This window comes from Triturus cristatus, chromosome 1_2 (genome assembly GCF_964204655.1).
Source record: "Triturus cristatus chromosome 1_2, aTriCri1.1, whole genome shotgun sequence".
Lineage (NCBI taxonomy): Eukaryota > Metazoa > Chordata > Amphibia > Caudata > Salamandridae > Triturus > Triturus cristatus.
In genome coordinates, this window is record NC_140580.1 from 561,931,611 (window position 1) to 561,949,749 (window position 18,139).

Consider the following 18,139-nt stretch of genomic DNA (forward strand, 5'->3'; position numbering starts at 1 on the left):
TTATTTATTCAGTGTTTTCTATAGCGCAAACCAGACCCAGAGTATGGGTGTCAGAGCGCTTAGCAATATGTGATTATATGAAAATATAAGAATATATCATACTTGTACTCCTACCTAATTCTACCTACACTATCAAAAGAATAGTGAGAGTACAGTCGGGCAGATATCTTGGGACAACCTAACTCCCCATACCTGTGAATGATCTATCAAGAAGCCAGTCTGGTGTGGAACAGGCTGCTGTTCCTTGCAGGACGGAGATTGGAATAAGCAGGGATGCATTTAAGTCACAGTGTCTAGGATAAGCCATAGAAGTGCCCCTCTAATAAACTTAGCTCAGAGGCAGTTTATGTAATCAAAGCCCGGTTCCATTCGCACTGTATCAATGCTGATGTGATTGTTTGTCTTTCTGATTCAGAGCTGTCTCCAACTACACAACAAAAAGCAAGGGCAACGTGTTCAGTGTTCCTTAGCCTTTGACAGAGTGTACAAATGTCATGATAAAGCAGCGTCTCCAATTAAAACTGATGTAGGCATTCTTGTCTCTACGATAAGTTTGACAGGCTGCCCAGGAATTAGGCAGTGCACTCCAACACATGTGGCCTATTACTACAAAAGTATTCGTTCAAGCCTCCAATGACAGTGTTGGCCTGCAGGGAGACTGCAATACATACCAATTCTGGAGTTGCAGGGGCGGGAGAATTCTATTAAGGGCACGTTAGATTTGTGAGCATGGTAGTTTTAGTGTCTCAGCATTAGTTAAGCCAGCCAGAGGCATGACATAGCTTATCAGTACCCAGCCTAGCACATTTTAGGAAAACACGCTGTCAGCTGATTAGCATGACAAATGTTAAACAATGCCCCATCTACATTATAATGTGTTACTCTAACACTAGATGCTAGATAATTGCCAGAGCTGTGTTCAGACATTTTGCACACAACAGAGACAACACTCAATATGCCCTAATATTGGTCTGAGCCTGTAGACTCTTTCAAAACTGATCTTACAAGCACTGGAATACCCTTATGGTGGGGAAGATGAGAGCAAACTGTGTTTGGTAATATCACGTTTCTGTTTTATTGTTGATGACAGGTACCATCCTTCAGGCAAACCTGCAGATTAGTCTTTAATCTTTGACAAGGCTGATTTATTAATACTAACAACAGTGGTGAAAAATCACCTCAAAAACAAAAATAATCATACCTGCATCATGCAATTCATTCAATGGTTGCCTGTATGGCAACCAGCTCGAAAGTACAATAACACTGGTGAGGACCGAGTGTTTTAACCGAAACCTAGACATGGCCTGCAAGCAACACTGTTAAAGAAGTTAATCCACCTTATCTCCTTACTGGCAAATTTCACTGTGATCCATCAAACAGGGCCTAAAAAAAAATGGGGTGGCCCTTAAACACTTTTTCCCCCATGTGGTTTCAATAGGGAATTTTAGGCAACTATGCAGCTCCTGTGTTATCCCACTGGACTTTCCCGGAAGCCAGCACGGACCCTTGCATTTGTCTAGGGCACTTGGATTCCCTTGTATGAGGCACCCATTTGTCTTTCCCTCAGGCTTAAATAAAGCTTGTTGGTTTCAAGATAATAGTATTATTTCTTGCCAATAGGAAATTAATACTGTGGCCCAGTGGTCGAAGTGCGCGGAATCGGCAGGGCATGGCGTGCCCCTACTTCTTTAATTTTATAGATTCCATTCCCTTACTTTTTAGGTCTCGCCTGAGCCAGCACATGCGCTGCTCTGCGAGACATTTAGTATACGGGCTTTTAAGTGCTACCAGATCTCGCTGGCCTAACGCTTGCGTTCACGCGCGTAGCCGCCATCTGCCTTACTTCCAGTGCGATCACTGCTGCGCGCGCGCACTGATCACTTTCGCTTTCACGGCCGCGCGGCCGTTACTTTTACGGCCGCACGGCAAATGCTTGTTGCTGTAGTTGTTAAACTTCCCACGAAGTCGTAGCCGTCCCGCTGCTCAGTCGGTGTTTGTTTGTATTATTATATATTTTATTATGTGTTTTGTTTGATCCCTACACGCTATGTAGTTACTTCAAACCGTGACGTCCCGCTGCTTGTTTTAATTATTAATTTACTGTGCTCCTCGCATGCCCGCATAGGTGCCAACTACCATTTAACAGTTTCTGTAGTGACTTGTGATCGGACCGTCCCACTGCTCAGTCAGTGATTGTTTTCATTTGTATCCAAGTGCAGCTCTCACTATATATTAATGTATTCCGTGCACTCGCTCATATAATCAACTGTTATTTCTTTCAAAGAAGAACACTGCCTTACAATTAATTGCAGGCCTCTTCCTGCATCCCATCACACAAACGTGTGGCTTTTTTTTTCTATATGGAGCGCTCTTTGGGGAAGTTGCAAAGAAAAAGTATCAGTTATTCCCACAGTAAATGAATCAAAAGCGACATAGTCCGGTACTTTGTTCTAGGTTCTGATTCAATTATTTCGACATTACTGAAATGAACCTGGAAATGCCTCATCACTTGGGAATACAAAAAGGAAAAGAACAACACGCTAAATAAGTCATAAAAAAAGGCTTGTGACGAGGCAAGTGATTCAAGAAACAGACAAGTGGAACGTATTTTATTTCCTGCTCTCCGATTTCCAATCCACCCCCAACAAGTGAAGTGTGCATTACATCAACATCTTCAATCCAGGCACAGCACTTGGATCTGATGACTGACCCTTTGTTATCTGTTGATTCAACCCTAAAAATGGACAGAGAGAGACAAAGCATCATAAAGTACCTCTGCTCAGAAATAGTGTACACCTAGAGCTAAAATTTGGGACTGATTTACAAAGGGTACTCTGTTATGTGTTAGAAAGTTATATTTATTAGATTGTAACATAGGTCACTTAGACTTTTGAGGATGTAATGAAATCTTGGTTGGTAGTTGAGCTGGGGCAGTGCTGCGAGTGGACGTTTGCTGTCTGCTATCCAGATCTATAATAAACATAAGTGTAATTTAATATGTGTGCGAGTATGTTTATACTTTTGTGCATATATACATATTGGTGTAAACATACTTTTGTGTGTAGTGTGTTTCTCTCTCTGGGTTTCTTCATGCGTGTGTTACGTGTTTCTTCGCCTGGGTGTCTATATCTGTGTGTATATGGGAGGAGGCACTTATTGCACAAGGGTAATCGTGCCTCGAGAGGAGTACATTATCCTTGAACACCTAAAGCAATTAAAAGGATATTTAAAAGGCCGTTGTGTCTCGAAGCACACCTGGCAGTCGTTTCTGAAGCAGCGGGGCTTGAAAATTAACTTCAGTCTGGCTCACACGGGTTTGGGAGGGGGAGAACAGAATTCACTAAGTGCCCACGAGCAGTGTAACAACTAGCCTTTGCAATGCAATAGGCCTCTCATTTTCTAAACTTTGACCTATTGGCATTGTAAATAACAATGCCTTTTATTTATGTGCTGTAGGAAGGTGGAATCTGACTGCATGGTTGCCCCCACTTTTTTCCTGGTGTTTGGATGGTTTTTGACTAGTCTGGCTGGGATCCTGCTATCCAGGACCCCAGCCTATCTGCTTACTCCCTTAAATGACTGGTGTGCATATTAGGTGCACTAGTGATTGGCTACTGTGGTATCTTATGAGCCCCTAGTATATGGTACCTTAGGTACCAAGGGCATAGGTACTTCACAGGCCTACCAGGGGCTGAAGCCTGTATTATGCCACCCCTGGGAAGCAGACTAAATCTGACACCACAGGCCTGCTACTGCAGCCTGGGTGAGGTAGTGTTAGCACTCCTCACTGAGGTATAGGTTCCTATATCTCACCATACACACACATATAAACCTATCAGTCACCCCTAAGGCAGGCCCTATCAATCCTGAGGGCAGGGTGCTTGGTTTACAATGTGAGGGGGTGCCTCTGCCTGAGCAGGGCCCCTCTGCAGCTGGCAGAGTCTATTCTCTGTGGCTGTTTGTGGATGCGGTTAAACCATATACTCTTAAGTGCATTATAACCTAGCGGTAAATGCTAACTTTGGAATGACTGCATCAAAACATGTCGTGTTTGCTGTCAAACAACTTGGAATCATACCCCCACACCAGTAACTGGTGTGGGAGTATGATCCCACCCTTCTAGAGGGGACGACATGTACCCACTGTGGAAACACGGTAGAAATCTGAAAGAGCCCTGGCATCACAAAATGGATGCCACCAGCACAGACACAACACTGGGCTGCCCTCCTGCTGCTGACTGAAACTCGCAGTGGAGGAGGCCTAACAATAGGCATCCTGTCACAGGGAGGTGTCACCACCTTCCAGACATGATTTAGTGTATTGGGGCTGGGTGGGTGCACTCTTAGAGTGCTTTGAAGTCCTGCACTGGGGGAGCAGTAGGCTCCTCTGTGCATATGCCAGCTCAAACCGGTTCAGGGGCTACCTGCCCCTGCTCTGGCGCGAAACTGGACAAAGGGACAAGGGAAGTGGGTGTAACCACCCACTCCCCTGACCCTCCCAGAGGAGTGGTCATAGAGCTAGTCCCTCCCTTTCCTTTAGTATACGATAAGGAAATCTTGCGATTGCAAATCAGATATCCCTGGACGACGCTCTACAAGAAAAATCCTGGCCCTTCGACGTTCCACTACCTTTGGAAGATGGAAGAATCTCCCTTGGAGTCAAGGAGTGACTCCCCTGCTTGGCAGGCACCAACAACTTGAATCAACGGTCGCAAACTTTCCCGCTCCAGCCGGAGTCCCAAGTCCCTGCAGCCCCAGAAGCAGATTTTCTGACTTCTCAACGGCCATTGTGAGTCCCCAGCAGAGCTGAGGCGAGTGGACCCCACGAGTGACAAGGAACAGCAATACCCGGGTACCGTGCACTATTGTTGAGTGCAACCCCTTCACGACGTTCTACGAACTTGTTCATTGGACCACGTGTGGTCCAAGTCTCCAGCAGGATTTCCCTCGAAAATCAGAGGCCTACCTCGTCCCGAGTGACCGTGGGCTCCTGTGAAGTGAATCCTCACGAGGTGTCTTCGCGATCCCTTGCCGGTTGGCTTATGGGTCCCCTGAAGACTTTCTCATCAAACCAAAGGGCTCCCCTGGTTGCTCCAGGCCTGCCCTGACTTACCCTCGCTGGGTGAGTCCCTCAGACCTTGCTGGTCTGCACCGCTGACTTTCTTCGATTTCCACAAGACTTGCTGTTGCCAAGGCTTGTTGGCTCCAATCCGGTTGCCGACACCTCAGTAAGCTGCAGACTTCGTGGGACACTCCGAATCCAGCTCCTGGCCGTCGTCGACACCTCCTGGACCTCGTGGCTGAAGAGTCAAAACACCCTTGATCACCTGAAATCACCAGACTTCCGTGGGCATCCATCTCCCTGGCCCCGGGTCAATGGCAAGTGACTGTAAACACTGTCCCTTCTGCTTTCAGGTCTTCTTCATCTTGAATCCAGCCTTGGATTCCACTGGACACTTCTCCAGTCTTCACAAGCAGCAAAACTTCTTCGGCTTCCATAGAAAACGACGACGCAACCCGACACCAAAAGACACCTATGCACCCGGCTTCCCGGGGTGAGGTAACTTGTGCACTCTGGTGCTCCTGTGGGTGTTGGCCCTCGAACTACTTACCTTGTAAGTGGCTTGCTTGTAGACTCTCTAGAAGTACCCATAAACTTTAAAAATCCAACCGCGACTTGCTCCATTGAAATCAATAGGGAAACCGTGGCTGTGTTCTCACACTGCACGCGTCTCCCATGGGTCTTTTACTTACCTGCCTTGGGTGGATTAGTGAAGCCCCAGCAATTCTACAGGCCCTAGGCCTTGTCCCCTTGCAAGTCGACTTTCCTAAACCTCTTTTTTAGTATATGGTCTGGTACGCCCCTAGGGCCCCAGCCATATTTGTGCTCAACTTATTGTGAAACGTTGATATTTGCATATGTTCCTGACTTCTAATCTCATAGATTAGTAGAGTGTGTCTAGAAATAAATACATATATATTTGATATATATACCTGTGTGGTGTCCTTTCATTTGGTAATTCAAGAGATTATAAGGTAAAACAAGCTGCTTTACATTCCTCTGAGACTTAGCCTGAAGGCTGCTCTCCACAGCTACCACTAGGATAGCTTTCTTTAAAAGGTTGTCTTAAACCTACCTACCATAAGAGTTGAATTGGATTGGTGCAAGGTGGCCACTATAGCTAGTGACCAGCATATGCCAGGCCAACTTCTCACATGTGCACTTTGTACTTCTAGTCGTTGCTTGTAGGTTTTCAAAACACATAAATAAAAGGCATTGTCATTTACAATGCCAATACCTAAAAATCTCGCAAATGCGAGACCTATTGCATTGCAAATGCTGGTTTATTTTGAACATGAATCCCTGACATCAGAAATATCCAAGGCCTGCAGAGAGGGCTCGGCATTAGTGGCTGTTCGGGGACGGGCAGGGAGCAGAGAAGGAAAAAGTCTCTGTCTCTTGCTTCCTGCCCAGACAAGACGAGGACGGTGTCCGCTTCTGCTCTGCTGCTGGCAGTTGCCCCCCTCTCTTTCTTACTCTTATTCCCTCTCTTTCTGTCTCGCTCCTCCTCACTTACCGAAAACCGTGACTCAATAAATGGTTCTCACCCTCTCTTTCTTCCTGTCGTTCATTTGTTCCCCTGTGAAATGGATGGAAAAAGAAAACCACTTTTGCTGGAAATGCCGGGTTTAAAATGTTTCTATTCAAAAGTGCAGCCTTGGAAATAAAAGGTTCAAAATATGAAAAATGAATAAAATTAAGCAAAACAGAGGGTTCTTAAAGCGGCCAGATTAATTTATTCACACCCAAACACATTAGCGTCACTTGACAGAGTTTGCCAGTGAAGCACTACTTTTGTTTTCTTATCTTTCTTTGAACAGTTTTGACTCATGGAAAGATAGCGCAGAGGCTTAATGTGCCTGCTGCAAAGTAAATGTACCATGCCCATCATAAAGTGCACATAATGTAAATAGGTCAGTGGGTTACTGCTTTTGTCAGTGAGATCCTTGTGTTACTATAAGTTAAAATCCTAACAAAGAACAGTGAGCTATTAACTTTAATCTAAGAGCTGCATACAAACTGGAAGGTATAAACTAGCGCGTTATGGTTTTTTCCCTAAGCCTTTGATTATCTACTGTTGCAAAAAGTGTTCATTTGGATAGAAATCAATTATGATTATAAAGAGAACCCCCAATTATGGTATTAAGGTTTAAATTCTGAGTTTGTGTTTCTCCAGATCAATCACTATTAAACGATACTGCCTACTGTGTTGTCATATGACTCCCACACCTTGTAGTCCTTTGTCTTATGTAACATTTCCTATACAGTGATTTTCACACGTAAAATTGATTGTCTCTGTGTATATTGCTGATGACAAACTCCATGGCTCGGAAAAAAATAGCTTGTGCTTCCACTTTTAAACATATTTGGGACATTCTGTGATTAGAAACACGTCCCACTTTGTGAATTTATTTTAATGTCAATAACTCATATTAATCGTTAAATAATCATGTATATCCATTGGTTGAATTAAATAACATAATAACTGGTCAGTGAAATGCCAAACAAATACTAAAGATTGTGATGTTTTCTGCATCCCGGCCACACCTCTAACTCCGCCCACTGAACAAATCCTCGGGTTATTCCCGCCCTCTGATTCTCTTCCCACAGTTCCCCTACTTTTTTTTCCCCCCACTTCGACCACTGCTGTGGCCAAACACTCTGCTCCTTTACTTTGCTGGGGAACAGATTCATAAGGACGTTCTCACCCACCTAACCACCAGTCAAGCTACGAGCATAGCGCTCTGCACTGCAGACATACTTTGAACCACAGTTAATCTTAACTGTGAATGGTTTATTCTCTTCAAGCCAAGCAGTGTGCAAAATAATTAATCAATATATTTCATGAACAACTGTGCAAAATGGCTACAACATGTGAGGTGGCAAATGTGGTAGAAGAAAATGCATACAGAAACTCCAAAAATGTTGCTCTGTGAAGCTGCATCAGCTGATCATTAGGGAACCTTAGATGAGGCTACAGAATATTGGTTTTGGGACTCTCTTATGGTGAGGCGGAAGCCTGTGTGTCACACATAAAGCCCATTTTGCCACCCCCTGCATATAGTCAGAAACACAGTTATCAGTGAATTAAAATCTTTTCTGAAGTACCATGAAAGTACGACCAGTCTGGAAAGTGAAGTCTATGTTTCAGCTGTGGTGGCTACCTCCCACTCCAATAAGGATCACTACTAGCAAGAGGAAACGCTTGCTCAGCATGTGGAAATATAGATCGTTTTGACAAAGACTGCTGCTCAACACCAGCGTTACCCATATTTAGTCAAGCCACAACACACTAATTTAACAAAGTGTCAAATCTGTGCACGGGGAATCAGTAAACTAGGATGTGTTGAGTATGATGGACGATAAAGATAAAGTCAGATCATATGAATGGCGGACTGCAAGACAATAACAAGTAAGTTACATTGAAGCGTAGGATGCATGCTCAAGTTCCGATAGTCGTGGTTCAAACAGACACAGGCTCATCACGGTTACCTTACAGAATGCATCACAAATACTGTATCTGACTCCACAACCGAGTCAGCAATTTTTTCATAATGCAAAAAATCACCCATCCCAGTTGAGGAGTCTTTATTCCTATTGTGACACACCATTGTCACGCTTCTTTATTATCAAAGCAGGAAGTTGCAACCAGTTCAGATGCGACACTACGGACACACTTCGACTTATCACTTTCGCAATCAACATCAGGAAGAGATACTAACAAAATGTTATGACTTTTTCAATGACCTGGGCTCACAGAAGCAAAAGAATCAAACTAAACAATGGTGAATTCAAATTTGCATCCCGGTGGAACATGAGGGACAAAAAACTGAAGGCTGTCATCACTGAGATAATGGATGGCTTATCACCCTGGATCTCCTCACAAGTATTTACCAGAAAACTGAACAGTATGTCAAAGTCCTTAGCTGCATGGAGATGTCCATGTACAACAAAACCATAAAAAGGGAATGTGGGATGTCTTCCACTCTTCTCAAGGATTGCTCTCAGAGCAGGGTGTAATGTTGAGTTAGCTGAGCCCTCAAATAAACACTACTTCTCTACTAAGACAGGTCTGGGGCGGTAGTGACATAGGAATTTTGGAATATCAAGTACTGTCATTGTATTACAGAATTGTATCAAGGGGTTATTATCTCAACTAGAATGAGTAATAAATCTTAGCAATGACATTCTGGTACATGTTATACCACCGAAGAACAACATACCAGGCTCTGACTTTTATTCAACAGGATTAAAGACTCTGCTCTCCCCTACTTTGCAACAATTATACAACATGGAACAGAACACTCCGTTTTTTTTGTACTATTTCTTTGCAAAAGGTCTTACCCTAGAAGTCAGAAAGGCTGATAATATCCATTTGGCACCAATGTTACAATCAGTGTGCAAGTTATTGGGTATGTCACCTGGTGTGGATGTTTCATTACAACCTAACTGCACTGACCAACATGATGTCAGGACTCAGTCTGGGACACTGGCATGTGTCAGGGACTCTGGCAATGATAGGTTGCCAGGATGACAAAGTTGGCAGAAGACTGGATGCAGAGTTGCCCAAGATCATACTGCGAGACAAAGGAGAAAGGGAATCCAAAGAGGAAGCTCTGTACAAGAGAATAAGAGAGTTAAGGCTCAGAAAGGACAGGCACTCAAGAGGCAATTTAGCATTCAGAATAACTAACACCCAGGACGGATGTGCAAGACACACACGAGAACTCTAAAATGCCTATTCAACGTAAGCACGGCGAGAGGAAAACCTTTCATGACACACAAAAATACCATAATCAATGTCACTCCTATTCCTATTTAATTTTACTGACACCAGCACAAAAATACAGGCCAGGTCAGAAAACATTGTGCTGTAGTAATGGGGAGAGTTCAATGAAATGACAAAACCTCACTAAATAATAAAAATCTAGGACTAGATAGTGGCGTCACTGTTGTATAACTTCGAATAGACGTTGAGAAGTTGACGTTTATTTAGCAGCAAAACCTCCAAAACACCTCAGGGCCACGCACCATTCCCAACTGTCGCTATAACATTCTAACTCTCAGCTACAATAGAACCCCATGACGGCATTCTTATACATAGCTGACACTCCATAGAACTCCACATTACCATAGCTAAGAATACAACAGTCACACACAGACCACCAAGCGAAAGTAGGTCCCCTTCAAAAGCTTACAACTTAAACCGGGTACACTACCACTTGAGACGCACTTTCTCACAACTCACCTTCTTGCAATAGAGAGGTCTTTTTTGCCGCTCTCAGACTCTCTTGCCAGCTATGCACAGCCATCTTGGACGCTTAGGTAAGGCGTACCTGTCACCATAGCTACAACATAGTCATGCTCCCGGAAGAAAACCATCACGTCCCGGTCCTAGCGAGCTTTGTTCTCCTTCGTGCAACTGACCAACCGCTTCAAGTATTTATTTTTGTTTGAAGCTTCCCTTAAATGATTTGTGTAGAACAGCCAAACTCATCCGAAAGCAAATTCTCATCAGTAGGTTCAGAAAGTCCTTGGTTTCATGAAAGAAAATAACTTGATGACTCATCCTATAAGTCTCGCAGCAATATACCACCTTACTATGCAAACCATTTTTTCCTAAACTTTCTTAGTTATACCCAAATTAAATATATTTACCCATAAATGATTATACCATATATACTATCTCAATTATTAAACTGTAAGGATGTAATTTCAAGATGGCCGCCACTCTTACATGGGTTAGAAACGGGGTTATTTTTACTAGTGCCTCTTTTGTTTTCACTACCTTATTCCAATACATGTCCTACCAATCCCCTGCCGGTATTCGGGGTTCACGCAGTAAGTTTTCGTTGCAGTTAGAGCTATTTGGGGTCTGTAGTTTAGGAAACGTGGGAATTATATGATCCATGTAAGAAAGTGACGATTATAATCTTTCAAAGGTTCTCAGAGGAAAGACGTTTATAGTCTTCCAAAGGTTTGGCAGACGGAGACCACCCTTTGGGGATTTGTTTGGAAATATTTCACTTTGAAGCCAAAGGGTACTCATCGTTACAAAATATAATTAAAAAATCAGAATGGTTCAGAGTTGTTTTCCCCAAATTGTCTTGTTGTAAGAGCAACACTTTTGTAATGTTAGCAATGATCACTCGAGGCACGTTGTGTGGACACCGCTATATTTATTTAGTATATATTAGGAATGTCCCGAGGAGCGCCGGCCGGCACTCTCTCCCTGTCGCTGCTCAGCGCGCTAAAGCCGCGCGCACACCCCGGCGCCAACATGGCCGCCTACGTCACGTCAACGTGACGTGACCACAACTAGACCGCTACATATCTCCCCCTTTTACCAAACCAAAAATAAGTCACTTACAGTTCGCAGGTTAGTTCAAAGTCTCGGAACCTGGAAGGCCTTACGACTTGCCTTCCGCTCCTGGTCACCTTACCAATGTTCCCTCGAGCCCCTTGGCTCTGCGTTCCCTCGATTTCTGTTCCTCCACTCATCGCTCCTCCGCTGTTCATATTGCCACTCGGCCTGTCCATCTCTACCACTGGGGTCTCACCCCTTGACACGCCTTCTTGCTCCTCTCCTGCACCTGCTTCTCCCATTTGTTCACTTCCGCCCATCTTGTTCTCTTCATCCAGGTCTTCCATGTCTTCACCTTCCGGACCCCACTGTTCCCATCTCAATATCTTGTTGCACCGGGCCATGCGGTCCTGCGACCACACGTTCCCATCACTGAGCAGGGCCGCTCGATCATAGACTTCCTTAACCTGCATCGGCTTGCTGTACTTACTGTCTCCCTTCCTTTGTAGGGTCGCCAGCTTTACTCTCACCCATTCTCCTCTCTCTAAATGAGTGTCCTTCACATTCCTCCTCTTGTTGTAGTTGTTGGTGTAGGTGGCTTGTGCTCTCTCCAGATTTGCTCTTACTACCGCCGGGGACCATTCGCTGGTCACCACCTTCTCCTTCCAGATTCTGTTGTCGTGCGTGAAGGGTTCGCGACCTCTCAATATTTGAAACGGGCTGTACCCCGTGCTTGTGGGCGTTATTCTGTAGGCCCATACCATGTTCTCCAACGCTTTCTTCCAGTCTTTATTACAGGTGATGGCCGCTTGTATGGCCCCCATCACCACTCTGTTAAATCGTTCCACCAGACCGTTGCCTGCCGGATGGTATATGGCCGTGTGCTTTACCGAGATGCCATTTCTACCCATGAATTGTTTCCATCTTTCCGACGTGAACTGTGGTCCATTGTCGCTTAAGATGGACTTGGGAATTCCTTCTCGGGTGAATGTTTCCGATAGAAACTCCAGGATGTTCTCCGTGTCCATGGATTCGCTCACCTTTATTTCTGGCCATTTGGAATAACGGTCGATGAGGACACACACGTATTTCTGTATGCTCTGGTCATCCAGCACCGGTCCTAGAATGTCTATTGACAACTCTTCCCACGGGTTTGAGGGAGTGTCGAATTTTCCAAGGGCTGGACGTAGTGGTCTCAATGTTTTGTCGGCCCCTTGACATTGGGGACACTCTCTGACATGCCTCTCTGCTCTTACGTCCATACCTGGCCACCAGTAGTTCTGTTTCGATCTGGCCTTGAGTTTTCCTATGCCAAGGTGGCCTTCGTGTAATAAGTCCAGCAGCTTGTTGATGAGCTTCGTGGGGGGAATTACTCTGTCTCCCCGGTAGATGAATATGCCCTTGTCTCCTACGGTCAGTTCTTCCTTCACTTCATACAATGGTTTGAGGTTGGGTTTCACCTTTTTCTTGTCCGGCCACCCTTGTGTGATGTGCGCTTTTGCTTCCACAAGGTCAGAATCTTCTTCATAGGCTTCAGTCCACTCTTGTATGCTGATTATCTTCTCTTGGTCCTCTACGAGAGCTACCATCTCTCCTCTGTCCGCTGGGTCCTCTTCTCCCGGCTCCATGGCCGCCGCTCGACTCAAGTAGTCCGCCACTCGGTTCTTGTTTCCAGGGATGTACTCCACATCATATCTGAATTCCAACAGTTTTAAGGACATCTTCGATATCCGGGGTGTGGCGCTGGCGTGCCCGCACGATGTTAATACCTTCACTAACGGTTTGTGGTCAGTCTTGAGCCGAAATCGGGTACCCCATAAGAACTGCCGGAACCTCGTCATGGCCCACACTACCGCTAACATCTCCTTCTCGATGACACTGTACTTGCCTTCTGTTTCCGTCAGTGCTCTGGAGGCGAAGCTGATTGTCTCCGTGTCCCCTCTTCCTCGGTCTTGCATGAGTACAGCGCCTAACCCCTTGTCGCTGGCGTCAGTGATGAGTATGGTGGCGCCTTGTGGGTCGTACCCCTTGAGCGGTATGGCTTCCAGGATTCCCTTTTTGATGACTTCAAATTCCGCTTGGGCTTCTGGTGTCCACTGGAACACCGTGCTCTCCCTGGTCAGCCTCCTCATGTTGTAGGTCTTGGATGCGAAGTGTACCACGAATTTACTATAGTACTCCGCCATCCCCAGGAACGATCTGACTTCCTCCTTGTTCTTGGGGGGCGGTGCTTCGGCGATAGCTTTCACGTTCTCCGTCTTGGGTGTGATCCCCTGTCGCCCAATTTCATGGCCTAAATAGGTTACCGATTGCAGTCCCAACCGACATTTCGACCACTCTGCCGTGAGACCTTTGGCTTCCAGTGTCTGTAGTACTTTGTCTAGTTTTCGGTCATGATCTCTTCTATCTCTCCCCATCACTAAGATATCGTCCTGGAAGTACTGTACATCTTTGCAGTCTCTGAACAACTGGTGCATCATCTTCTGAAAGACGGCTGCCGCTGAGGCTAGCCCGAACGGCATGCGACAGAATCTGTAACACCCAAACGGGGTGATGAACGATGTCAGGCTTTTGCTGTCGGGGTGTAGAGCTACCTGGTGGTAAGCTGATGTAAGGTCAATGGTGGAGTACCACTGAACTCCTCTGGTTTTTGCCAACATCTCCTCTATCTTGGGAAGGGGAAACTTCTCCACCACTATGTTTTTATTGAGTTCTCTCAGGTCCACGCAGAGCCTGACCTTCCCGTTGGGTTTCATCACGACCACCAAGGGCGCCAGCCATTCGGCGCAGGTAATGGGTTCTATGATGCCCTTCTTCTCCAGGTCTTGGAGTTCTGTCTGGACGGCTTCCCTTACTGCAATGGGCACATTCCTCACTTTGTGTGCCACTGGTGTGGCTCCGTCCTTAAGCACTATTTTATGCTGAAATTTCTCCATTTTCCCTACAGTGCCCCCAAACACTTTTGGGTAGTTCTTCTTCCATCTGTTCATGTCCGGCCATTCCTCCTGTTCTGTGAGCAGGATTTGTTCCTTCCCTCCTGGGTCGAGTTTTATGCCTAGGTCGCCCTGGTCTAACCATCCTAGAACGGAGGGTCCTTTCTCGGCCACATACAGTTTGCACCACGCTGATCGGCCTCTGAACTCGAACAGTAGACGTCGGAAGCCTAGCATGGGAATGCGATCCCCATTATAGGTAACTGGTCGTATGTCTAGCTTCTCCAGATCAGGGCCTAACTTGGCTTGGAACTGTCCTTCCCACACTGCTCTCTGTATAATGGTAAATGGGGATCCGGTGTCTGCCACTACTGAAATGGTGATGCCGCCCATGGACATCTCTAGGACTGGTTTGGTTGATCTCTTGTCGTCTACGCTCAATACTTGATCGTATATACATAAGACGGTGACCACTTCTTCCTCTGGGGCTTCCTCCAGGTCTTCTGTGCTGTGGTCCACGTATTTCACCACTCCTTTCTGTTGTTTCTTCCGACACACCTTCTCGTAGTGCCCCATGATGCCGCAGTGCAGGCATTTGGCTCGGAACGCCGGGCAGCGTCTGTCGTGGGCTTCGTGGGACCAACTTCCACACCTGTAGCACGTTTTCTTGTTCACGCTGTCCGCTTGTTTCCCTTGCCATCTGCTAGTCCCTTTGGCCGTGGGTTGTTTGTTTTTCTGGTCCTTGCGGTGATCTTCCTCCTGTATCCTGTTCACCATGGTTGGAGTGACCGCCTCCTTTTTGGTAGCTTCGGCGCACCTCCTCGAGAGTTCTGCCCTCTTCACTATGACCATTACTTCCTTGAGTGTGGTGTCCCCGCTCGCCCACAGCTTGTCTTGCACGTTTGCACTAGTGGTGTGCATGATCACTTGGTCTTTTATGAATTCATCTTCCCACAGTGCGTACTTACACGGAGCTGCTAGCTTTCTCAGCGCTGCTACATACTCTTCGATGGATTCCCCCACCTTTTGCTTCCTTTGCTGGAAGTTATATCTATCCACTGAAACACAGATGGTGGGGCGGTATCGCTCATCTAGGTCTTCCACCGCATGCGCATACACATCGTCGTCCGTGTCTTCTCTCTTCGTTGGTACTAGACTCTTGTATATTCTCAGTCCTTCTGGGCCCAGATTTAGTAGCAAGATGCGTTTCTTTCTCTGAGGGGTGAACTTCTCTTCATTTTCGTCCTCCAGGACCCCTATGAAGTTGTCTATATATTCCTTCCAGTCCTCCCATTTCATCAGTGGGTCTCCGGGTTTCGTTAGGAATTGCACGGGTGCTATCGCGTACCCTGCCGGGGTACTCATCTTCACTTCCTTGGCGCTCGTTCCGTCGGTGGCTTTGCTCGGGGGGCTGCCTGGGGTGTTGTTGTTGTTCCCTGTGTGCTTGATTCTCTGGGGGCTCTTATTACTAGACCCCACTTCCTCCTCCTTGGTAGCCAGCGCAGCGCTCCCGGTGCGTGGAAATGTGTGAAGGTGGCGCGTGTGCTCTTGGCCGTTTGCGGCTTGCTTCGTCCCTGTGGCTTATATGCAGCTCGTGTGCTGTGCTGTGGCACTGCCACGCTCCTCGGTTGCTCCGTACCTCGGATCGTCCGACGTTCCCCGTGACTCCACCGCTCCAGGCAGGCCCGTCTGGTGTTCCGTTTTGGCCTTGTGACCTGCTTGCGTGTCTTCCTTCGCCTCGTGGGGCCACGTGGAGTGTTGCCTTCTCCTATGTTCCCTCGTCGGTCCGGTCTCCGTCCCGACCTCGTCGCCACTGTAATGTTAGCAATGATCACTCGAGGCACGTTGTGTGGACACCGCTATATTTATTTAGTATATATTAGGAATGTCCCGAGGAGCGCCGGCCGGCACTCTCTCCCTGTCGCTGCTCAGCGCGCTAAAGCCGCGCGCACACCCCGGCGCCAACATGGCCGCCTACGTCACGTCAACGTGACGTGACCACAACTAGACCGCTACAACTTTCAACCAAGAGCGTTCGGAGAACAGTATGAAGTGGGAGTTAGAATGCAATTAAGATTGCAGTCTCGTCCACAACTACAGAGACAGTTGATTCTATAACTGGATTGAAATCGTGCTTTTCTTGAACATACCAGTGCTCTGTCCTTTAAACTTTAATCATGCAGACGCTATGTATTTACAGATGCTCTGTTTAAGCATTAGTTCTACACAGGTTAGCTCATAGTAGGTCTGAATTTGTCAACGTTTTCATTATGCCTGACTGTTGATAAGAGCAGAGTTCTGGATTTATCGTTTTTCTAATTGAACAATTTCTCTCTTACGTTTTTTTCTGAAGAAACGCCCAGTGAGTTGCTTTGGCACTTACTTTTAAGCGTTCACTCAATTTCAAAGATGTTTTTACTGTACGTCAACTAAGAGCATACTTGTGGAGCAGTGCCTAGGATGTCAACTGAGAATCAGAGACACTGCTCAGTCTGATATTCGCCACCTGCCCATACTACGTAATGTTTGGGCACATCACTTCCTCTTACTGTGCCTTGATTCCTTTATTGACCATAACTGTGAACATATCCCAACAGCTATATCAATGACTGGGCATTCACATTTACTTGTAGATTAGCTCTGCAAGGTATGGTCAGAGTTAAAATGTTTTTGGTCGGCTTCTCGAAGCAATTGACATGCGTGCGTTTGACTTCCATGAGAAAAAGGTTTTTTTTGCACTCAAAATTATTACTTGCCATTTTCATATGAGCAAATCCAAGCTCTGAGGCTCAGAGAAGGTGGGAATTGGTATTTTCAGGGTTGGACTGCGTGTGAGGTTGCACACAAACTTAAAGGTATTCACCAACTCCTCCCTAACTTTCATACCCTGGAAAAGGTTAGAAAGTTACTCCTGACAAGCTAAAGAGAAAAAAAACACTTTCCAATATGGTTCAAGAACCCCCCACCATCCCAACCAATAATTGTGGGGTTGTTTGGAATAGGTTTCTCCATGGGGAAAGTATTTTCCCACTCTAGAGAAAAAAAGAAAAAAAACAGTCCAACAAGTGAATTTGCAAGGCACTTGCTTGGCAGATTTTCACAAGGTCAAATACGTAAACGTTTATTTGTCCATCCCAAATTTAATTCACAAACATTTTCTAGGAGTGCACCTGGAAACCTGAGACTGTTTGTGCTTCCTGACCTACTTTTGTAAACTCTTGTAAATTCATGAAAGTCATAAAACTGGGACCTTGCAAGGTGACAGACCTGAGGATACACTTTTCTGACTTTCTTTAAGAATTGGAATTTAAATTTTTTACATATTGCCCACAATAGTTTTATATAGACTCTTTCAACACAAGTTTTATTTAATGATCGCTCAGAGAAATGGTAAATTATTTCAAATTGCATCATAATTTAGCAAAACTGTCTGCAATCTTCAACTGTATCTTTGTTGTAGATTATATTTTGAAAGCAGTCACTAAGCCTGCTTCCAGCTTTCAGCATTCCTTTTAATCAATGACTATTATTCATATCTACAAATTGTTGAGTTTTGCAAACAAGTACATTTGTGTGTGTGTAAAAATATATACATATATAGTCTCCATCTGCTGTCCGGCTGAGTTTAAAGCTCATGTATTTCCATAGGCTGTTCGCCATAACAATAATGGGTTTGAAATACTGAATCATATATGTAATTTTACAAGACAACCCTCTTTCCCTGTGGTACTGTAAATTGGCAGCAAAAGGGGTTGTGCTGCTGGGGGTGTGACCTTACTTATCCATTGGACAAAAAATTTGAAGATTTGTTTTTTTTTGTCAAACATGTGTTTATTAAATG

General features: G+C 45.5%; 2 protein-coding genes across 4 annotated transcripts in view; one reads left to right on the forward strand and one right to left on the reverse strand.

The window, feature by feature from the left end:
- The window catches only part of DPCD (deleted in primary ciliary dyskinesia homolog (mouse)), a 125,164-nt gene extending 114,703 nt beyond the window's left edge, over positions 1-10,461 (reverse strand). The window contains exon 1 of the mRNA XM_085606463.1: positions 10,310-10,461. Within this exon, the coding sequence (XP_085462589.1) occupies positions 10,310-10,373 (64 nt within the window). The 5' untranslated portion in view covers positions 10,374-10,461. The remainder of the gene's footprint in view (positions 1-10,309) is intronic.
- The window catches only part of POLL (DNA polymerase lambda), a 235,845-nt gene continuing 228,122 nt past the window's right edge, over positions 10,417-18,139 (forward strand). The window contains exon 1 of one of the 3 annotated variants that reach the window (XM_085606462.1): positions 10,417-10,500. Coding sequence is in view for 2 of the 3 variants with exons in the window: in XM_085606459.1 (XP_085462585.1) it covers positions 10,863-10,902 (40 nt within the window). In the remaining variant the exon portion in view is untranslated. Of the gene's footprint in view, positions 10,501-10,851; positions 10,903-18,139 lie in introns of those variants that run through there. The other 2 variants (XM_085606459.1, XM_085606461.1) reach the window with 2 other exon arrangements.